General features: G+C 34.1%; 4 protein-coding genes across 4 annotated transcripts; 1 reads left to right on the forward strand and 3 right to left on the reverse strand.

The window, feature by feature from the left end:
• Positions 1 to 1,519: 1,519 nt before the first annotated feature.
• LOC133324257 (palmitoyltransferase ZDHHC3) lies at positions 1,520 to 5,293 on the reverse strand. The gene is made up of 4 exons (XM_061533104.1): positions 5,030 to 5,293; positions 4,744 to 4,965; positions 1,739 to 1,951; positions 1,520 to 1,678 (listed from the first exon to the last, which is right to left on the reverse strand). The coding sequence occupies exons 1-4, from the start codon at positions 5,291 to 5,293 to the stop codon at positions 1,520 to 1,522; spliced, it is 858 nt and encodes a 285-aa protein (XP_061389088.1).
• A 2,179-nt stretch (positions 5,294 to 7,472) lies between these two features.
• Positions 7,473 to 8,385, reverse strand: LOC133324245 (peroxisomal membrane protein 11B). The gene is made up of 3 exons (XM_061533093.1): positions 8,322 to 8,385; positions 8,099 to 8,214; positions 7,473 to 8,026 (listed from the first exon to the last, which is right to left on the reverse strand). The coding sequence occupies exons 1-3, from the start codon at positions 8,381 to 8,383 to the stop codon at positions 7,473 to 7,475; spliced, it is 732 nt and encodes a 243-aa protein (XP_061389077.1). The 5' UTR covers positions 8,384 to 8,385.
• A 2,473-nt stretch (positions 8,386 to 10,858) lies between these two features.
• Positions 10,859 to 11,576, forward strand: LOC133324247 (transmembrane protein 208). Its single transcript, XM_061533095.1, has 4 exons — positions 10,859 to 10,864; positions 10,926 to 11,081; positions 11,153 to 11,289; positions 11,354 to 11,576. Exons 1-4 carry the CDS (start codon positions 10,859 to 10,861, stop codon positions 11,574 to 11,576), a joined length of 522 nt encoding a protein of 173 aa, XP_061389079.1.
• A 1,522-nt stretch (positions 11,577 to 13,098) lies between these two features.
• On the reverse strand, positions 13,099 to 14,354 carry LOC133324258 (probable methylthioribulose-1-phosphate dehydratase). The gene is made up of 4 exons (XM_061533105.1): positions 14,322 to 14,354; positions 13,943 to 14,037; positions 13,764 to 13,877; positions 13,099 to 13,460 (listed from the first exon to the last, which is right to left on the reverse strand). The coding sequence occupies exons 1-4, from the start codon at positions 14,352 to 14,354 to the stop codon at positions 13,100 to 13,102; spliced, it is 603 nt and encodes a 200-aa protein (XP_061389089.1). The 3' UTR covers position 13,099.
• Positions 14,355 to 18,742: the final 4,388 nt, after the last annotated feature.

Raw genomic sequence — 18,742 nt, forward strand, 5'->3', positions numbered from 1 at the left:
TGTTGTTGTTGCCTTTGTTTTGGTTATAATTTTCTCTAGGAATCTAAAATAGAATTTGTATGTTAGGTTCACTTCTTGATCGACGATGGCGACGACGACACCGCCACCACCATCATCATCGTCACTCCTGATGTTTGGACCAGCAAGTGTGTGTGCGCGCCGAACGAATTGCGTCTCTTCTGGCTGTCTTAAAAATATTCGAAAAATTGTTATAAACAGCCGCATTTGTTTCTGTCGTCGGCTGACAGACGATGCATGCATATATACACACACGTACGTACGAATATATAATTATCTGCGCCCTCTTGCATTTATCTAGCCCATTTTTATTTTGTATTTTTTGGTGGGCCGAATGACAGACAGACACGCAGCAATGCGTGCATCTTGCTTGTATGCAGGCCGGCAGGCAGACAGACACATGTCTGTTTCATTTGCTTGCTCGGTGTTCTCTCTAGAGTGGGTATTTTGCTTATTTCCGGGATTTATGAACTGGTCGAACATTTTGTTGTGGCAAAACAAAAAAATACGAAAACGAAAATATATCGAATTTGCCGGCAATGAATATTTCTGAGAATGAAAAATTGCACACGCACACACTCACTCAGAAATTACATTCATTCAATTCAAAATTAGATGCAAAACAAAAAAATAAATATATCGAAAAGATAAATGTGTGACATGAAATCAAAAATTCTGTTCAGGAGGATCGGGCGTAAATTGCATGCAGGAGAAAACGAAATAAAAAAGGCGTGACGTTTGAAAAACATGTCTGAAATTCACATAATTTTGAAATCTGGGAGGTTATATTGGGTATAAATTTTAACATTTGGATCAATGTTGATAAATTTTGATCTGGAGAGGTCATATTCAAAATTTTTAATTAATTAGGTTTGGGCCGCATAGAAACCACTTAAGGGGTTCCCGCATTTTATGTTTCATTTTTCCACTGACCCCAAATAAACATTCAATTTGTTTTTTAAATTGCATTGATGATTGAAATACAGATGGGGAGAGAGATTTTCATTGTTTCGATTTTTTTTTATTTTGTAAACAATCTCTAGTTTGTTTTTTTTTTCATTATTTTTAAATTAACTTTAATTTAAGGAAATAAAGAAGAAGTTGAAATAACTAATAAAAATATACATACACACATATACACATTATTAATAAATATACTATTAAGTATAACCTCTTCAAAGTTCCGTGTTTCTTCTTAGGGTTTTTTTATTGATTAGCTATAGTCATTATCCATATCCTTTAATATTAAAAAATAAAAATTAAGCGTAACCTCGAGTGGAATTTAAATACAATATCCCTCATCTACCAAGTGTAACTTCTCGAATGTAATCAATACAAAATAAAAAATGTAACTAGTCTTTTTGAATTCCGGATATTTTTTTGTTTTTCTTTTAGTTTCATTTCATTTGTTCTTAATTACGAATGTTAGTTTTGACCGTGATGATGGTGTGGCTAGGCGGTCGGCTGTTTGTTCAAAAGGCACCGGATTGGCGGTTTCTCCTTAAACCGAATAAAAGTGTGAATTGAATCTTGGCCTTCCCGTAGGTTTTGTAAACGGCGAAAACCATGCCAACGAAAAACGACCAAAAACCGATTGTATACTTTTTAGTCGGGACTTTTTTGCCCAGCGGGCCTCCTCTTTTTTTAATTGTTCGATACCCTGCAAGAACAGAAAAGATATTAATTTTTCGTTTGTAGTTATTGGGGTTTATTAACTTACCGTCTGATCATTGAGTATGGCCGTCAGTTGTGTTGCCAACATTATAATGGTGAATATGGCAAACATTAATGCCTCAAACGTTAGGAATAGTAAAAGGAATATTGTAGCTGGCGGTGAGTACGGTGAACACTGGCGCCATTCATTGCGCACACATTCGGCAAAGGAGGTTAAGACCAGAAATATTGCATGTACCGATATTGAGGCGATGTAGAACTGGAAAGGAAAAATACTAATAGAGATTAGAAGTTGATAAAATTTATAGAAAATGGAAGTGTGGAAAAAATTGATAAAACTGGAAGTGGGTGGAATTGAAAGATATGGAAGATACATCTAAAAATTGTATACTAAGGATAGATTTATTATTTTATTCAAAAGAAAACATTTGCTCCTAAAAAATTCTAAGGAAATTGGGCACAGCTCATTTATTTGGTCCAAGGACGAACCCTTTGAAATTGAGAAAAATCGGTTCAGATTTAGCTCCCATATATATTTTCGTCGATTTAAGGTAAATGGTGCACCAAAGTGCCTATATATCTTTCGATTTGCACGAAATTTGGCACAGCGTACTGAATTAAGTCCAGAATGATGTGTGTTAAATTTCGTGCAAATCGGTTTAGATTTAGATATAGCTCCCACATATATTTTCGTCCGATTTGAGGTAAATAGTGTACTAAAGACCCTATATATCTTTCGATTTGTACAAAATTTGGCACAGTGTACTGAAATTAGGGTTGAATGGTGTTTGCCAAGTTTCGTGAAATTCGGTTCAAAGTTAGATATAGCTCCCATATATTTTCGTCCGATTTAAGGTAAATGGTGCACCAAAGTACCTATATATCACTCGATTTGCACGAAATTTGACACAGGGTACTGAAATGAGTCTTGAATGATGTGTGCTTAGTTTCGAATTGGATGTAATTAGGTATTTTAGGTCTCATTGGTTAACAAACCTTCCTACCAAAAATTGAAAATCGATTCAAGATGGATGTAATTAGGTACTTCTAACAAATTCTTGCCAAAAACTATCAGCTCCCATATATATTTCTGCCCGATTTTTGGCACGATTTACAATCGAATTGGCTGTAATTTTAAATTTTAGGATCTCATTGGTTAACAAACCTTCGAAGCTAAAATTATTAATATTGTTCCACCCTTTAGGATAGCCCCCATATAAGGGTACCTCCCAAATTTCGGGATTTTAGGAATTTCGGACATGATTTCCAATTGAATTGGCTGTAATTTGTTTATTTGGGGTCTCATTGGGTAACAAATCTCCTTGCCAAAAGCTATCAATATTGGTCCAAGTTTCGTGGTAACCTCCACATAACGCTAACCTAAAATTTCGGAATTTTTGGCACGTTTTACAACCGAATTGGCTGTAATTTCATCTCCATAATAAAAACTATGAATATCACTTGAAGTTTCAGGGTAGCTCCCTTCCCATACATTCCAAATTTCGGTATTTTGGGGAATTTGGTGACATATCCATATACCGCGATACCATCCAATTTTAAAGATTTTGGAAAAGTTTTTCAATCGAATAGCCTGTAATTTGATATTTTGGATTATCATTGGGTAACAAATCTCCTGACCAAAACTAAGGTATAGCACCCCACAGAAAGTAACCGTCATTTTTAGATATTTTTGACACATTTTCCAACCGAATCGGCTGTATATTTATATTTTGGGATTTTCATTGGATAGAAAAGAAAAACAATATCGGTCCATATTTTGTTATAGCCCTTCATATAATGTCAACTTCAATTATTCGGGATTTTAGGCAATTTTTCATTCAAATTGATTGTAATTTTATATTTATGGTTCTCATATGCTATTTTCTATAGTGTATAGACCTTAATCTGTCAATTTTTAGGTATAGTCCCAAATAAAGATGCAGCACCTATAGGTATTTTCATGGTCCTAGGTGCATATTCTAAACAAAGTCTCTGTAATTTGGTTTTCCGAACCTTCGTAGGGAAAAAAATTCTTCACAGAACTTTTTCAATATAAGTCCATGTCTCTGCAAAGCCCCCATGCTAAGCTTACGTGTCATTTTTTGTAGGCTACAGGTCCTAATTCAATTTTTTAACCTGAGTATCTGCTTTTTGATATTTTATTTTTTGGCCTGCACCAATTTTCCAGACTTCATATAAAAGTCTCAATTGATTTTTATATTTTGAATGTCTATAAATAAAAAAATTCAGTTAGGTTTCCTATAAGATTACCAGTTGATATTACATGAGAATATTTTTATATGAAGACAGCTTGGTTTAATATGAAGCCTGCTGATCTGGAATATGATTTTTTTTAATTTTATAAGAAGTTATCTTGATCCATTATGAAGAAGACCTGTAGCCTTCTATGATTTATATTTTTTTTCTTATCTGAAAATTCCGTTTGGAATTTAAATTTGAAGACGTATTGATCTTCGATGACAAGTCTATCTTTGTATCTTATATGCAGACTCATTGATGGCCTCGATAGCAACACCTTTGACTATCTCTATATAGGATTTCTGTAAAACAAATCAATTAAACCGTTAAATTCTGATATTTTTACAGTATTATTCCGTATTCGAAAATAACCTACATTAACTGTTTGTGCCTTGCTTCTTGATAGTGCGGTCAAAGTCTTGTCGTTTGGAATCGATTACAACAATAACAACAAATAGTTTCCTTATCTCTATCATTGACAACAGAACATGACTAACTACATTCGAATTATCAGAAGTGGTTTTGAAAACTAACTTTGTTTTTAGGAAGTAATTTCCCACAAAACAATATATTTATATTCCGCATTCCGCCTCAAGACAACTGTTGATACTAAGCAACATTTTCATTTTTTGTTTCCATTTCTTTTCGCACTTTAAGGGATGTTTACCCTAGTCATAATATGTGACTAAACGACGAATATGATGATGACGATGATGTCACATTCCCCTTCCCATTCCACCTCCTCACCTACTAAATATAGCAACAATGTATTCAGTGCCTTGCGATACTTACCGTAAATAATACAAAATATTTTTGATTATTTTCACCCACACAATTGTTCACCCATGGACAATGATGATCCATTTTTCGTATACACCGCTGGCAGACGGAACAGTGGTGGGCACGATCCGGTTTAATACTGCAACATTTTGGGCATTTGAATATCATTTGACCCTCACGATAGCCCATTTGTTCGATCATTTCTTTGGTGGCATTGCCGCGAGGAACGGCACCCTATAACAAAAAACATATAATTCAATTAGTCCATCCACAGCAAGGGGAATATATAAATTCTTACCGGATCCGATAACATGGTCCTGATATGTGAGGCAAATGCCAAAAATGCCAATGCCTGAAATATAATGGTATTCACGGTACTGAAGACTGGATGTGGACTGGGCAGGAGTATGACACGCATCACAACAAACTCGGCAAACAAGATGAGCAGCCATGTCAGGACGGCACAAAATATGCCACAAATATCTTTGACACACCAAAAACGTCCACCACAGGAGCGATTGTGGGGATCGTTGGCACCGCTGCCACCCAAAGGGGTATACATTATGCGCCGTGGAGATCCCAGAAATTGTTTTTTATGAAGCTATCGCCAAATTGTTGGTCGTTTGGTCGCACTTTCGAAGGTGAAAATCTGAAATCGTATGTAGTTCCAATGTTTTTCTGTTTTTATTCTCGTCTATTTTGATGTCTGGCTGGTTATAGCACAAAGCCAGGTGTTTTATTTCCCTGACGCCGTTATAAACAACAATATGGGGAACGAAAGAAAATCAACCCAAAAAAGATGAAGAATCAAAACAAAAGGTGGGTAGAGATTAATAAATCGAAATATGTCATTTTAAACAAACAGCTGATTTGTAGGGTTACCAAGGCAGAAGAAAAGTCATGGCACAAGTCGCGGAACAACTCTAGTTTAGTAAAAACGATCAGATTTTTCGGAGGTATGTAATTTTACTCTAATTATGGGGATATCCTTTTTTTCTTGGGCGACGTACCCGGTTACCCAGGTATTTTACCCGGAAGTTCGGTTACGGGTATCCGGTTATACCCGGTTCTACGGATCCGGTCAATAAAAATTGGGCATCATTTTAAAGGTTATAAAAATACCTTTCTATTGAGAGAGATATGGGCTTCCGAACGTATGTTGGGACCCTTGTATTTTGGCCTTGATTTTAAAATTAAAAAAATATGCTCCCGCATTTTAAGAATCTCCTAGTTTTAACTACGATAACAAATTCCCCTTTATGATATAAACAACATTTTAAAAAATAGTAGATTCTTGCAATTCGGGGACAGACCAATTATGGGTTCTATTACAATAATATAGGTTTAAAATAATATAGGTTTAAAATAAAAACCTAACTAACTAATTTCCAAAATATCAAATTAGAGCTAATTTGGGGGAAAACATACCTAATATTCCCAAAATTTCAAATTCGGGGAGGTACCTTTATTATGGGGGCTAACCTAAAAAATAAACCGATATAATTGATATTTGACAAATCTTGGCCAAAATCCTTGAAATTACGAATATATGGGGACAATACCAAAACGTGGACCGGTGTTGATAGTTTTTGTTAGGAAGATGTAAGACCCAATGAGAAACAAAATATATAACTAAAATGAAATCGGTTGAAAAACGTACCAAAAAGCCCTAATAATAGAGTTACTGTTATAAAGGGGGATAACCTGAAAAGTGGGCCAATATAGGTTATTTTTGGTATTTTCTATCCAATGAGAACATAAACTATGAAATTGCGGGCAATTCATTTGGACAACGTGTACGAAATTCTTAAAAAAAAAAAAAAAATCGGAAGGTTCCCTTGTATGAGGATTATACTTAAACGTGAACCAGACATAGATAAGATGAACCAGTTGGAAGATTTTCTACTCAATCAAAATCCATAATATAAAATTACAGTAAACCCATTTGGAAATCATGCGCAAAATCTTTTAAATAACCAAGTTCCAAAGGTACCCTAGTATGGGGACTATACCTAAATGTAAATCAATATATATTGGTAGCGAAATTACATTCAAATTCCTCTTTGTCTATCAAGAAGGACTCTTCGCCATCCTTAAGAAAGTATAAATAACCGAGTTCGGAAGGTAACCTAACATAGGGTCAATATCTAAATGTGAATCAATATATATTGGTAGCGAAAATACATTCACATTCGGTTGGAAAAGCCCCAGTTCGCCTTCTTTGAGAAGCCCTCTTTGTCTATCAAGAAGACCTAGTTCACCTTTCTTAAATACAACCTCTTCGTCTTCCTCAAAAAGTCCGCCTTCGCTTTTCTTAAAACGACCTCTTAGCCTCCTTTCCTACTTTTAGAAGGTCTCTTCGGCTTTCTAAAACAAGTCTTCATCTCTTTAAGAAGGCCTTGTCGGCTTCTTTTCGTCTTGAAGTATATTGATATTATTTGTTCCCTATATATAACTTCTAAACGGCCCCGTACAAACAAGATTAAAATTCACCCAATAATATTCTACAAGACCTCTTATTCTTCGCTAGGCGACCTTTAGACTATTATTTAATAATACTTTTCATTTTTTTAAAACAGTTTTAAATTTTTATTGATTTTTTTGGGAATGTTTTTTTCTTGTATTTTTGTAAAAAAATAATTTAAATTATGGTCCAATAAAACATAAATATTCAAACACATTTTCTCTTCTAAAATTAAAAACACTTTTTTACAATGTTTTCTCTACAACAACAACAGCATTTAAGCCGGTGTCAACTTAGCTGTCGGTTCAATCATTGCAATTAACCCAGCCAGCGATGATATCGCACCAAGCACACCAATTGTGCGAGGTGTCAACTTCGTATAACCCAATGCTGTCAGCGGTATAAAGAAATCACAGACATTCTTCACAGTGTCCACAAAGACATCTTTATGGCCCAAAACCAATGCGTACGACTGCAATGCTAAACGGCTTAGATCTTTCCTGGATCTAATTGTGCACGGAATACTGCGTGAAATGCCACTACGCACAGAGGCCTTATGCAAATCCAACAGACGTACGATTTCATAAAAATCTCTACATAAATTCATAATAATCGCCAACAGCCAATATTTATTGGCATATTTGCCCCATTTCTTGGCATCGATACTCTTAAAGAAACCGGTACGGCCCAGCCATAGGAAATGATCGGCAAACAAAAACAGGGCCTGTGATAGTTTACCGGCTGTCAAGGTAACACGTATGGCCAAATCGGGATAGTGGATGGTTCGCAAACTGGCATAGAAGACATCCAGGCATTTGCCAAAGCGTAGCACTGCAACAGGGACAACAACATCGGATTAAAATTAATTTCATTTCCAATTTGGTTTTCAATATATAAACTCACATTTCCGGAAAGTACTCAGTATGTATTCCAAAGATTTGAAATCTTCCACCATGGCTGGACTTTTATCGGCAGCCTCCAGAGAATCCCAAAGGGCACGCGATGCATATTGTATCAATCTAATCAACAAAAATAGAAATAGAATTAAGATTAACTATTTGTCTTATCATGAAGTTTCACCACACCGCTGACGAGGCGTACCGCACCATCAAAACACAATAATTACCGTGCTATTTTATCTCTGCCAGCGGCCTGATTATTCAGTTGCACCCATTTGTCCATGTTCATGATTGTTGGCCGTTCTGTAGTTCCAGATTGTGTTTAACAAAACCAATGATCAGCTACCAACTAATCGTCAGGTTGTACTACTGCTGCTACCGAAACTAATGCGTTTTCAAAAAAGGGTTTATCTCGACTGACTTTCTAATGACACCCCCGTCCGCCGCCACTAGTCATCACGGAGTACAAGGTTCAAATGATAAACAAACAAAATCTTTAGAATCGCCAGTGATGGAAAAATGGGAGCAGAAACGCAAAATAGTAACCGGATAAATGGTTTACTCTTTTTTATAGGTTTTGAACAAAATATAAATAGGGGAATTTTTATTAATGGGAAATTATTTAAAAAATAGTTGTATATATGTATATTATTTGTTATAATATGTAAAATTGTATTTCAAACAATTTTTGACCAAGTACTTAGTTCCATTGTAATTTGAAGTCCCAACACTGCCAATAAACATTTACAGCTGTTTCAAGGGTTGCCACTGCAAATCATTGTTATTAGAACTACTTTGGCAGGGCAATTAATGTTTTTATACAGAATAGAGGTTATATTAATTTTCTCATACCGATATATTAATTTCCGACCTATAAAAGTATTTATGTATAAATTCTGGGATGAGGGTTAAATTCTAAGACGTTCTATCCGTGTTTTAAATTCACATTCTTCATTGAAATAGGGTGATGAAATTTTGCATAAAATTACCTTTAGACATAAGACATTTTTAGCCAAATTTTTTGTAGTCTGAGGATTTCGGACACTTTTTAGCCGAATTTCCTGTAATTTAATCATTGGGGTTCAATACACTGCATACAACATTACCTCCCAAATGTTGCGGAATTTTTTCAATATCATTGGTTATATTTTCATATTTTGCTTTCAGAACAACCTTATTTTTTCAGTTTTAATATAACCCACATATAATAGTTCCTCCCGATTTCCGTACTTAGAGGATTTTGTGCACGTCTGGTAGAGAAATGTATATTCTCGCAAGATATATGTTGAATAAAATGGGAAATAGGTAATAGATTCCAATTTTCGATATCTGTATTTTTGTCCACGTAACAACTCAGAGAAGGCTCACCGAACATTCAGTACTCCAACCAGTGTTCAGAGAGTTCGCCGCTGAATAAAACCAAACGCAATTATAGACCTTAATTCTTGCAAAGCTTTCCAGTAACCTCTATGTTGGTGGGTAGCAAGACCGAAATCCTTGTTCAAGGACGGCAGCAACATCGATTCAGTGAAATTCCGCCCGAATCAAAGGAATTAAATGGCTAATAGTACGTTTACATTTAACCGGATTTCGTTAACCCAGTGGGTTTCAATTGTCAATTCCTTTGCGTATATGTCAAATAACTTATAAAATAGGTTAACCCGGTAAAAAGTTATGATGTATATGCCTTTTGAGCTTTGGAATATATATCTCTACTTCACTGGATGTGCATGATATGGAATTCGGGTATAATTTCAGTTTTTTGCAACTCTCGCAAGAGGCCCAGGAGAATAGTTCCGGCTCATTCGAAGAATTCTGGAAGAAGCGAAATGTTCTAAACCACAACTGAAACACAAGAAAAATATTCATTATCAAAAAAAAAAAATTGGGTCTGGTTTCTCTGAGTCTAAATTCTGGATGATGCTTTCAAGTGGTATACGGTGTAGTTGTGAATTTAGACGTCTTGATAAGGCTGTCGAACGTTACAATCCATACCTTGGGATAATTGTTGGTTAAAATTTGGTTTCCATCGACAATTATGTGAAGTGGGACGTCCAAGTGGTGTATATTTTTAAAAATCCGCGCCTATGGCTAGTCCTAAAAAGCATTTTAAAATTATCCACGACTTAGATGGACTCTAAAATATTTTTTTTTTCAAAAATTCAGACCTTACAATTTTTTTTCAAATGTTCAGGCCTTAAAAATATTTTTTTTTTTTTTCAAAAATTCAGGCCTATTCATCAATCTTAAAATCTTTTATATCTACGCCTAAAGGTTTGATTGATTTTTGGATTGGGGTTTTAAATTAAAAAAAAAAACATTTTTTAAAGGTCCCTTAAAAATATTTTTAAAAATTGGATTAAAAATATTTCTAAAAATCCACCCCAATAACTGGTCCCCCATGGACTAGACTTAAAACTTGTTTTAATTCACTCTCACCTATTGAAGGCCTTAAAAGAGTTTTTTTTTTTAATTTCACGTCCAGACATGAATTTGGATTTTTCAATTTTTATACAACCACACGCATTTGTGGTAGGTATACTAATGTTATTAAAACATAGTCAACACCATGGCAACCCTGATCCAACATGACAACCCCTGTCATTCCACTTCGTTTCGTTTTTTGACGCGTGTCAAAAACTCATTCGTAAACATTGCCAATCAAACCTTGGAAAAAATTTAAGTGGAAAGTTGTCAGGCCTCTGTGGTATTGAAGAATTTTCGATTTTGTTTATAACTTTTAATATAAGAATTACATAAAAAAATGGCGGTAAATATTAAATAATAACAAATTAAGAAATTTGTGTCACAGAAAATGTTTCCAATTTTAGCCCCAACCAAAGGGTAAACAAGGCACCAAAGGAGCCAAACAAATTGTCGAGGAGAACAAATCCACTTTGGTATTCTACAGGAATATGGCATTGGGCAGTGCTGCAGCCTCGATTTTGGTGAATTTCATATTCTTTGAAATTGGCAAGGTGACAGTGGTATGTTTGAACGTGATGGGGAGGTTAGGAAGATGCCATTTCATTGATGATTTTTCTGTACATTGTTGTAGATAATGAGCATTTTATCTTTGCTAACACTGGGAGCAGCATATCAATTTATGGCATTTATGTCAAAGGCCAAATATTCGGAAACTGGAGCTTTGCTGGATTCCGGTAATGATTTGAATATGGAGGGTGGCATTGCAGAGTAAGTGAAGGAATATTGAATGAATTTTTGGTATTCAATTTATTTGTTATTTCTGTTTTTTTAGAAATGTTAAGGATTTGATTATCCTCACCTCGGGCACAATGTTATTGTCAATGGTATCCAACTATTTCTGGTTCCTACTGCTGTTGGCCCCCCTTCGAGCCTTGTATATGTTGTGGGGCAGTGTTATCAAGCCATGGTTGGCCCAAAAGAACGAAGCCCAAGAACCCGAAATCAATGAAAAGAAACAACGCAAATTGGAACGTAGAATGCGTCGCCAAAGATGAAAACTCCTCTTTATCTAAAAATTTGGTGTTTTTTCGTCATGGCTTTAGATATAGTTATATGTTTTCCTATATACACATACACACATTGTTGTAATTAAGATTGAAGAGATTTTTTACCAGTTGCCATTTTTTAATGTCGATGCTATATGGTTGTACAAACATAAATCGGTCCTTGTTTTGTGCACTCACTCATCTTTTGGCAAGGAGTCCATTCTAATCTCGTAAGTCATTAGTGTAAAAAAAATATGAAAGGCATAAGGTTATTTTTATGTTAAACATAATTTTAGAATTTATTTCATGTTTAAATGATTTTTTGTTTTATTTTGTATTACCTTTTTCCATTTTTTTAAATACAATAAATACAAATATTTTGTATTTTTTATGAAAAAAACTTAATTCTTGTGCTTTTAATTTTTTTAGATTTTTCAAAAAAAAAATTGGGTTCTGACATAGGCGAGGATATTAAAAAAAATTCACGTAAAGACCATCCTTAGGCGGGGACATTTTAAAAATATTTTTTAACGACCACGGACATTTATTTTTTTTTTTTAAATATTTTTGAATGCGGATTTTTAATTTTTTTAACCTTCACCACACTGTGGTACAAGGTATCACATAGAATCACATTCTTAGTTGATTTATGAATGTCCGTCCGTCCGTCTGTTGGTGTTAAACAAAGTACAGGTCGCATTTATAATCCGATTTGGATGAAATTTGGTACAGTTCATTTGTTTGGCCCAAGAATAAACCCTATTGAAATTGGGGAAAATCGGTTCAGATTTAGATATAGCACCCATGTATATTTTCGTCCGATGTTATGTAAATGGTGAAACAAAGTCCCTATATATCTTTCGATTTGCATCAAATTTGGCATAGTGTACCGAATTAAGCCTAAAGTAATGTGTGCAAAGTTTTGTGAATATCGGTTCAGATTTAGATAATAACTCCCGTATATGGTTTCGTCCGATTTTATGTAAATGCTGTACAAAAGATATATAGGGATATCTTTCGATTTGCACGAAATTTAGCACAGGGTACTAAATATTTTTAAGGTCCAGTCATAGGCGTGGATTTTTGTCAAATATTTTTATTATGCGGAGATATAAAAAATATATTTTTTAGGTACATCCATAGAATTGGAATTTAGAAATATTTTTGTTAGGTCCACCCATAAGTTTTTTCTGAGGCCTAAATGTAGGCCTAGATTTTTTAGGCTTTGTCTTTTTTAAATAGCTTTTAAGGTCCGAGAATGGGCTTAGAATTAAAAAAAACATATTTTAATGTCCATCCATAGTCGTGCTTTTTTATTTTATCCTTTATAAATACAAATATTTTGTATTTTTTAATTTTAAAAAAAATTTTGCTTATTTTCATTGCATTTAAGCTTTGGGAGTCTCTTCCGGGTTGAGACCAGATTTTTTCATTTCCACTGCCAACTGGAACAAATAATCATAACATTCAGCCCTATAATTGAAAAGAAAATCGATAAGAGTAGGAATAAATATTGAAGTCATCTTTTACACTCACATTGTCTTTGCCTTCTCCCATGTCTGACCCCAAACATAGACACCATGACGACGCACAAGTACCGCCGAACAACCAGGATATTTCATCATTGCAGCATACATCGAATCTGCCAAATCCCTTTCAAAGGGTGTATTTTCAATGATGGGCACAACCAACTTCTCATCGTAACGTAAATAACGCTTCATATCATCATCATAAATGCCCTTGATCATTTCCAAATGGGTACAGGTGAAAACTTCACCGGGCCACAATAGTGTAGCCATTACGGCATGTTGTGAATGTGTGTGTATAACGGCGCCGGCATTACGATGACGATATGCCAACATAAAGAGGGGAGTACATTGACTTTTCGATAAACTACAAGGGGGTAAAGGAGAATATATAAAGGGAGAAATGATTTTATTAATATACGTAGAAAAGGGGAGAGGAGAATAAAAAGGTAATAATTCATTTAAAATAAATTCATAAAATCTAAGTTCTTTTTAACTATTTCAAAAAGCACCTAAGTTGGAAAAATGTATACTTCAAAATAATTTGTTCAAATAGGATTTAAGGTTCTCTTCTGCGTTATAGAGAGGTTCGATCGTTCATCGATATGGAATGTAATGATAAAGCTAATTTTCAGTGTACGTGTATGCTAGTAATATTTATTGGACTTACTGCTTATAATCAGGTGGCAGTTGCAGATCTTGGCCTTCAATATTTTGCACAAATAAATCTTCGGGTTGTATGCGCTCTTTCTGGACACCAGATGGGGCTATATAGATTTCATCGCTGTAGAAAATAGTTTAAATATTAGATTATTAATTCCATGTTAATACTTCTAATACTATTCATACTTTAGCTTCATGGAGATACCACCACCAGTTCCAGTTACCCATCCCAAATGGTAAAATTGCTGACACAAAGCCGGTATTAGTTTACGAGGATGTTCCTATGAAGACAACAAATCAAATATGTATGTTAAAATAATTTTGAAATCGAACAGGTTATATTTTAAAATTGTACCACGTTCTTAAACAAACTATTTATTTAATCTTGTAATTTATAATATTTTTAATCCGGTCGTAGTACTTATCACGCAAAAGGTCATCAAGTTCATCGACAAATTTTATAAATTCCAATTAGTTTTGAAAAAAAAATATTCTATGGGAAGACAATTTTTTCAAAAATCGACCGAATATATAATTTAGGTCATAGACCACCCGTCAAACATACCTCTGGTAGATCTTTATAAATGGAGTTGGACATTTTGCAATTACTAACTTAACAACAGATAGAAATGGGGCTATAAACTAATTACACTGCCTCCCGGATGATAAGATTGATAAGAATACTTTTTTTTGTAAAATGCTGATTCAAAACAAACAGAATCCAGAATCATATGTTAGATAAACAACAACAAATCATTCTAACCTCATATGGGCGAAAGCGTATAAAAAACGAAATGTCATACGCTTAACGTAGGCGTACGTTATAATGGCGCCTGTGCATTTTTTTGTCATAATGGTGATATGGCAATATGTCAAACTGATATTAAATGAAGTATTCCAGACATACAAAATACGGTTGCTGGATCAGCACAGTTAAGGGGGAAACACATAAAAGGACTTCAGTTTTCGCATGTTATGTTGGCTTTGTATGAAATCTCAATTTATAAAGGAATATCAGAGTCAAACTTAATTTTGGATGCCGTTCTCCTTTATTCTTTTACCATAAAATAAGTCAACTTCCTTTTCCTGGTGGTAAATTTCTAATGCTCTTCACTAGGAAACGTAAGATTCTTAATTTCTGCATGCCATCTTTGAGAGGAGTGACTTAACCGCAAATTAACGTGGAATAGAAATGTTGAGGAACGCTCTAAGTAAGGACTGATAGCAATATACTCATGCAAGAACTCCATAGATAAGAGCTGGAGACTAAGACGGAGATTATACACTGCCTGTATGTGACGGTTGGTTGTTATGTTCCCTTTTTGTTGTCTTCATACTTGTTTTGCCTGTGTATTTTTATTAACAAAATTGAAGTTAGCAGACTGGCAGACATTCTCATTGGTTTCCACTTATTGGTGCAGATGCAGAACATTCGGAGGAAACAAAGAAATATTCGAATATTTCCTATGTCACTATGATGACTTGCCTGAGTTTGTGTCCAACCTGCTAGGCATTTGGTGGCTTTTTAGCCATCAACCTGACCTTGCTTTTGTTCTGATATCGCGTAGCTAACGTACAATCTCAAACGTCAATTCCTTGGCGTATAAGTCACGTAAATCCAGTTCACAAATGGAATATGAAATTGACATTTGAGATCGAGTTGATTTCGTAAATCTAAACGTACCTTATCGATTTCTATCGATCCAAGTGTCCTTGTGACAATAGTAACTTGCTCTTGGTCTACTGTCGATCCTGGTAAGGCAATTTACAGCGTAGAAAAGTTGTCATCCATCTGTACAATACATAACAGTTGAGATTTAGTAACAGTTTCTCCGGAAGCATATCCCCACATTGCTCTTCCGGTACAATTCTGTCTAAATGACCGAAGATTTCCCTACTCTGCTCCTCTAAACTTTCGCGGATAGCGTTAAAGGGCTAAGCAGAATGCTCGCGTTGAGCCAAGCGTCGCGTTATATGTTAACAAAAAATACAACAACCACAAGGAAACGATAACACAAACGCATATCGTTTCCTTGTGGTTGTTGTACTTTCGATAACATATAACGCGACGGATGGCTCAACACGAGCATTCTGCTTAGTTCTCAACGCTTGAAGTTGATGTGCGCTGTGCTTCGGAGTTTTAACTTTTTGCGTGCGTTCAATCGCAATAACAAAAAACGCCCAACGCCAACATTGTGCTTAGCCCTTTAGCGACTTTTCAATACAAAAAGTCGATTGGTCGAAAGCCGATTTACTTATCCCTAAAATATTTGCAAAAATAAAAAAATATTTAGTTCGACAAATACACAAAAAAATTGACGGCTCTTTTTAATAAAAAGAATGTTAGTATACCAATTAGTTATAAATTAAAATATTAATAATTGTGCAGACTTATGAATTAAATTCGAGATTTGTGTGTAACTTTTATATGTTTTCCAATTAAAATTGTGCAAAAAGAAAACTCAATGGTGAAATTGATATCCAAAAGAAAATTGGATATATACTTTTCAAAAAAATGTAAAAACGAATAAAACGAGAAAAAATTAAATTGGAAGGAAGATATTTACAAAAGTTTATTTAGTTATACAAAAACAAAAGAATTTTTTGTTAATTTCCATAGAAAAAGTGCATGATTTAATTTCTTCTTTCATAATTGTTGGTAATCGTTAATATAATTGGATTTCTGAAAATCCATCCACTGTGTGTATGTGTGTGCCGTTGTTAAGTTCGGCTTATGCAAACGATGACTTTCACTTTTTTCACTACTCGGCCTGTCAAAAGAAATGTTGTAATATATCGAAAAAAAGTTAAATGATATTTTACACGTTTTAAACTGCGTGTTGTATCATTATTGTATATATGTACGATATGAGGGTATGTGTGAGTGCGACAGTCGGCATTTTTTTTTGTTGTTGTTAATTTTTGCTTATATTTTTTGCACTATGTTGTGCCATGACGTGTGTACACAATTTGTCTTCATGCCCACTCACAGTATTTCTCTTTTCTCCCCTCTTTCACTCGCTCTCTCTGTCGCTCCCCTTGTGTTTGTGCAAATAGTTCTCTCCCGCTGTGTCCATCATAGTTGTGTTGTTATTGTGTTATAATGAGTACTGCCTGCCTTATCAGCTGCTGCTGCTGCCGCCGTTGACATAGCGCACCCTATGTTTTTGATTGATTTTTGCAAAATAATGTTAAAAATCAATAGGTGATTTCTTTTTAAGACTTTTATGAGCTATTAATAGCTTATAAATTAAAAGGGGTACTGATATATTGATAAATATGTTTTTTTCTAATATTATTTAATGTAGAGTTTATGTTAAAAGTTTATAGTCAAGAAATCGAAACATAGACCCAATATTGATAATTTTTTGTAGAAAGGTCTTCTGTTCAATAACAAGAATCCAATTTTTAAGACAAAAGTCCTAAAAATATCGAAATTTGGGAGTAACATTTGTAATATTTGTATGGTTTGGTTGGTAGATTTGCTACCCAATGAGCACAATAATGGAGTCAATTCGTTTGAAAGACGTGCCCAAAATTTATCATGTATTTTTTTTGGCTTGGTGTTTTTTTATTACAGAATGGAATAAATTAATAATAATATACGAATATTGAAGACTTCCTTTATATGGGGACAATTCCTAAATTTGGACCAATATATGCGACTTCTATACCAAACACTATAGGAGTATCAGCATTGTATGTTCCATAATCCAAATCTCTATTTTAAATAGGAAAAATATATCGTGATATCGTATTAAATTCCGATCAAAAATTATATACTTTATGAATGACAAATTTAATATACACTACAGCTTATTGAAATCATTATCATATCTAATACTATTAAATTCAAGTGAGTAGAGTTCATCTCCGTGGGAGTCCACAATAAATATATTCAAATCTTCTTGAAGAAAAATTTTGTCTCGGACTCCCCAAAACTCTTGTTTTTATTATTTGTTTGCGTTTGTTTTGTTTGAATATTTCATCAGTCCCCTCGTCTCTCTAGAAGATCTACTTTTTCATTTAAGAGAGGGAAAGAGAAATGTTTATGCCAAACATAAATTTCATTTATTTAATTTTTCCTTACGCTTTTGGAAAACATTTCATAATTAGTCATGCCATGTTTGGATAGTAAAAAGTGTGGCAAAAATTAGTCATCCATTATAATTCAGAGTCAAATTTCACTTGAAATAATTAGTTCATTCGCACTTTTTTATTTATTAAATGTCATCTTCTAGAGACCATGACTACAAAATATCAAAATAGAGCATGCAACGAAACACGTAAATTCCACCTGTTAAACATTTTTTGTTTATATTTCACATTTACACCGGTTTCTTTTTTTGTTTTTGCTTTTGTTTGATCTTTCTCCGGTACATCACAACAAATATCATACGATTTGTTTGACAGCCTGTCAGCAGTAACATGAACATGGTTTGTTGTTGGTACGTTATGAGAGTTATTTCTCTGCTCTCATTATTTTAATGCAATTCTCCAACTTTTTTAGATTCTAATGAAAATTAAATACAAAAATGTAATAATTATTTTAATCATGGCAATTATATATCAAAAATTGACTACTTTTAGCCTTCCAGGAAGTTATTAAAGTTTAATAAAGATAGAGAGGGAGAGAGTGAGCAACAACTATCGAAAGACAAATATCGTACGACATGAAAACAACAATAATACTAATAACAATAACAACGGTAGTAAATTATTAAATAGGCAGAGGTATGCATGCATGAATAATGTGCGTTCGTTGTTTACTAATACATTTACACACACAAACATGATGATAATAATCAACTTGATGTAAACAACACCATTGGGGGGGCAAATTTTAATGTTGCCACTGAGACACTGGTGGTTGGACGGATTATCTTTGTGGGGGAAAATGCGTAGTTATTATAAACAAAATGTGTCATAATAATTGTAAAAAAGGTTTATAATAACAATGCGTTGTAGTCATCCAACTTATATGAG

This window comes from Musca vetustissima, unplaced genomic scaffold (genome assembly GCF_032173495.1).
Source record: "Musca vetustissima isolate MV318-11 ecotype Yass unplaced genomic scaffold, APGP_CSIRO_Mvet_v1 utg14495, whole genome shotgun sequence".
Lineage (NCBI taxonomy): Eukaryota > Metazoa > Arthropoda > Insecta > Diptera > Muscidae > Musca > Musca vetustissima.

Excerpts from the sequence above, each read along its gene's own strand:
- LOC133324257 (XM_061533104.1), bottom strand. The coding sequence starts at position 5,293 with ATGTATACCCCTTTGGGTGGCAGCGGTGCCAACGATCCCCACAATCGC. Across the intron at positions 4,966-5,029 it reads GGACCATGTTATCGGATCCG|GGTGCCGTTCCTCGCGGCAA; the intron begins GTAAGAATTTAT and ends TTTTTGTTATAG. Across the intron at positions 1,952-4,743 it reads AATATTTTGTATTATTTACG|TTCTACATCGCCTCAATATC; the intron begins GTAAGTATCGCA and ends TTTCCTTTCCAG.
- LOC133324247 (XM_061533095.1), top strand. Across the intron at positions 11,082-11,152 it reads AAATTGGCAAGGTGACAGTG|ATAATGAGCATTTTATCTTT; the intron begins GTATGTTTGAAC and ends ACATTGTTGTAG. Across the intron at positions 11,290-11,353 it reads ATGGAGGGTGGCATTGCAGA|AAATGTTAAGGATTTGATTA; the intron begins GTAAGTGAAGGA and ends CTGTTTTTTTAG.
- LOC133324258 (XM_061533105.1), bottom strand. The coding sequence starts at position 14,354 with ATGTCCAACTCCATTTATAAAGATCTACCAGAG. Across the intron at positions 14,038-14,321 it reads TTTATAAAGATCTACCAGAG|GAACATCCTCGTAAACTAAT; the intron begins GTATGTTTGACG and ends TTGTCTTCATAG. Across the intron at positions 13,878-13,942 it reads GGTATCTCCATGAAGCTAAA|CGATGAAATCTATATAGCCC; the intron begins GTATGAATAGTA and ends TATTTTCTACAG.
- LOC133324245 (XM_061533093.1), bottom strand. The coding sequence starts at position 8,383 with ATGAACATGGACAAATGGGTGCAACTGAATAATCAGGCCGCTGGCAGA. Across the intron at positions 8,215-8,321 it reads GGCAGAGATAAAATAGCACG|ATTGATACAATATGCATCGC; the intron begins GTAATTATTGTG and ends TTTGTTGATTAG. Across the intron at positions 8,027-8,098 it reads ACTGAGTACTTTCCGGAAAT|TGCTACGCTTTGGCAAATGC; the intron begins GTGAGTTTATAT and ends TCCCTGTTGCAG.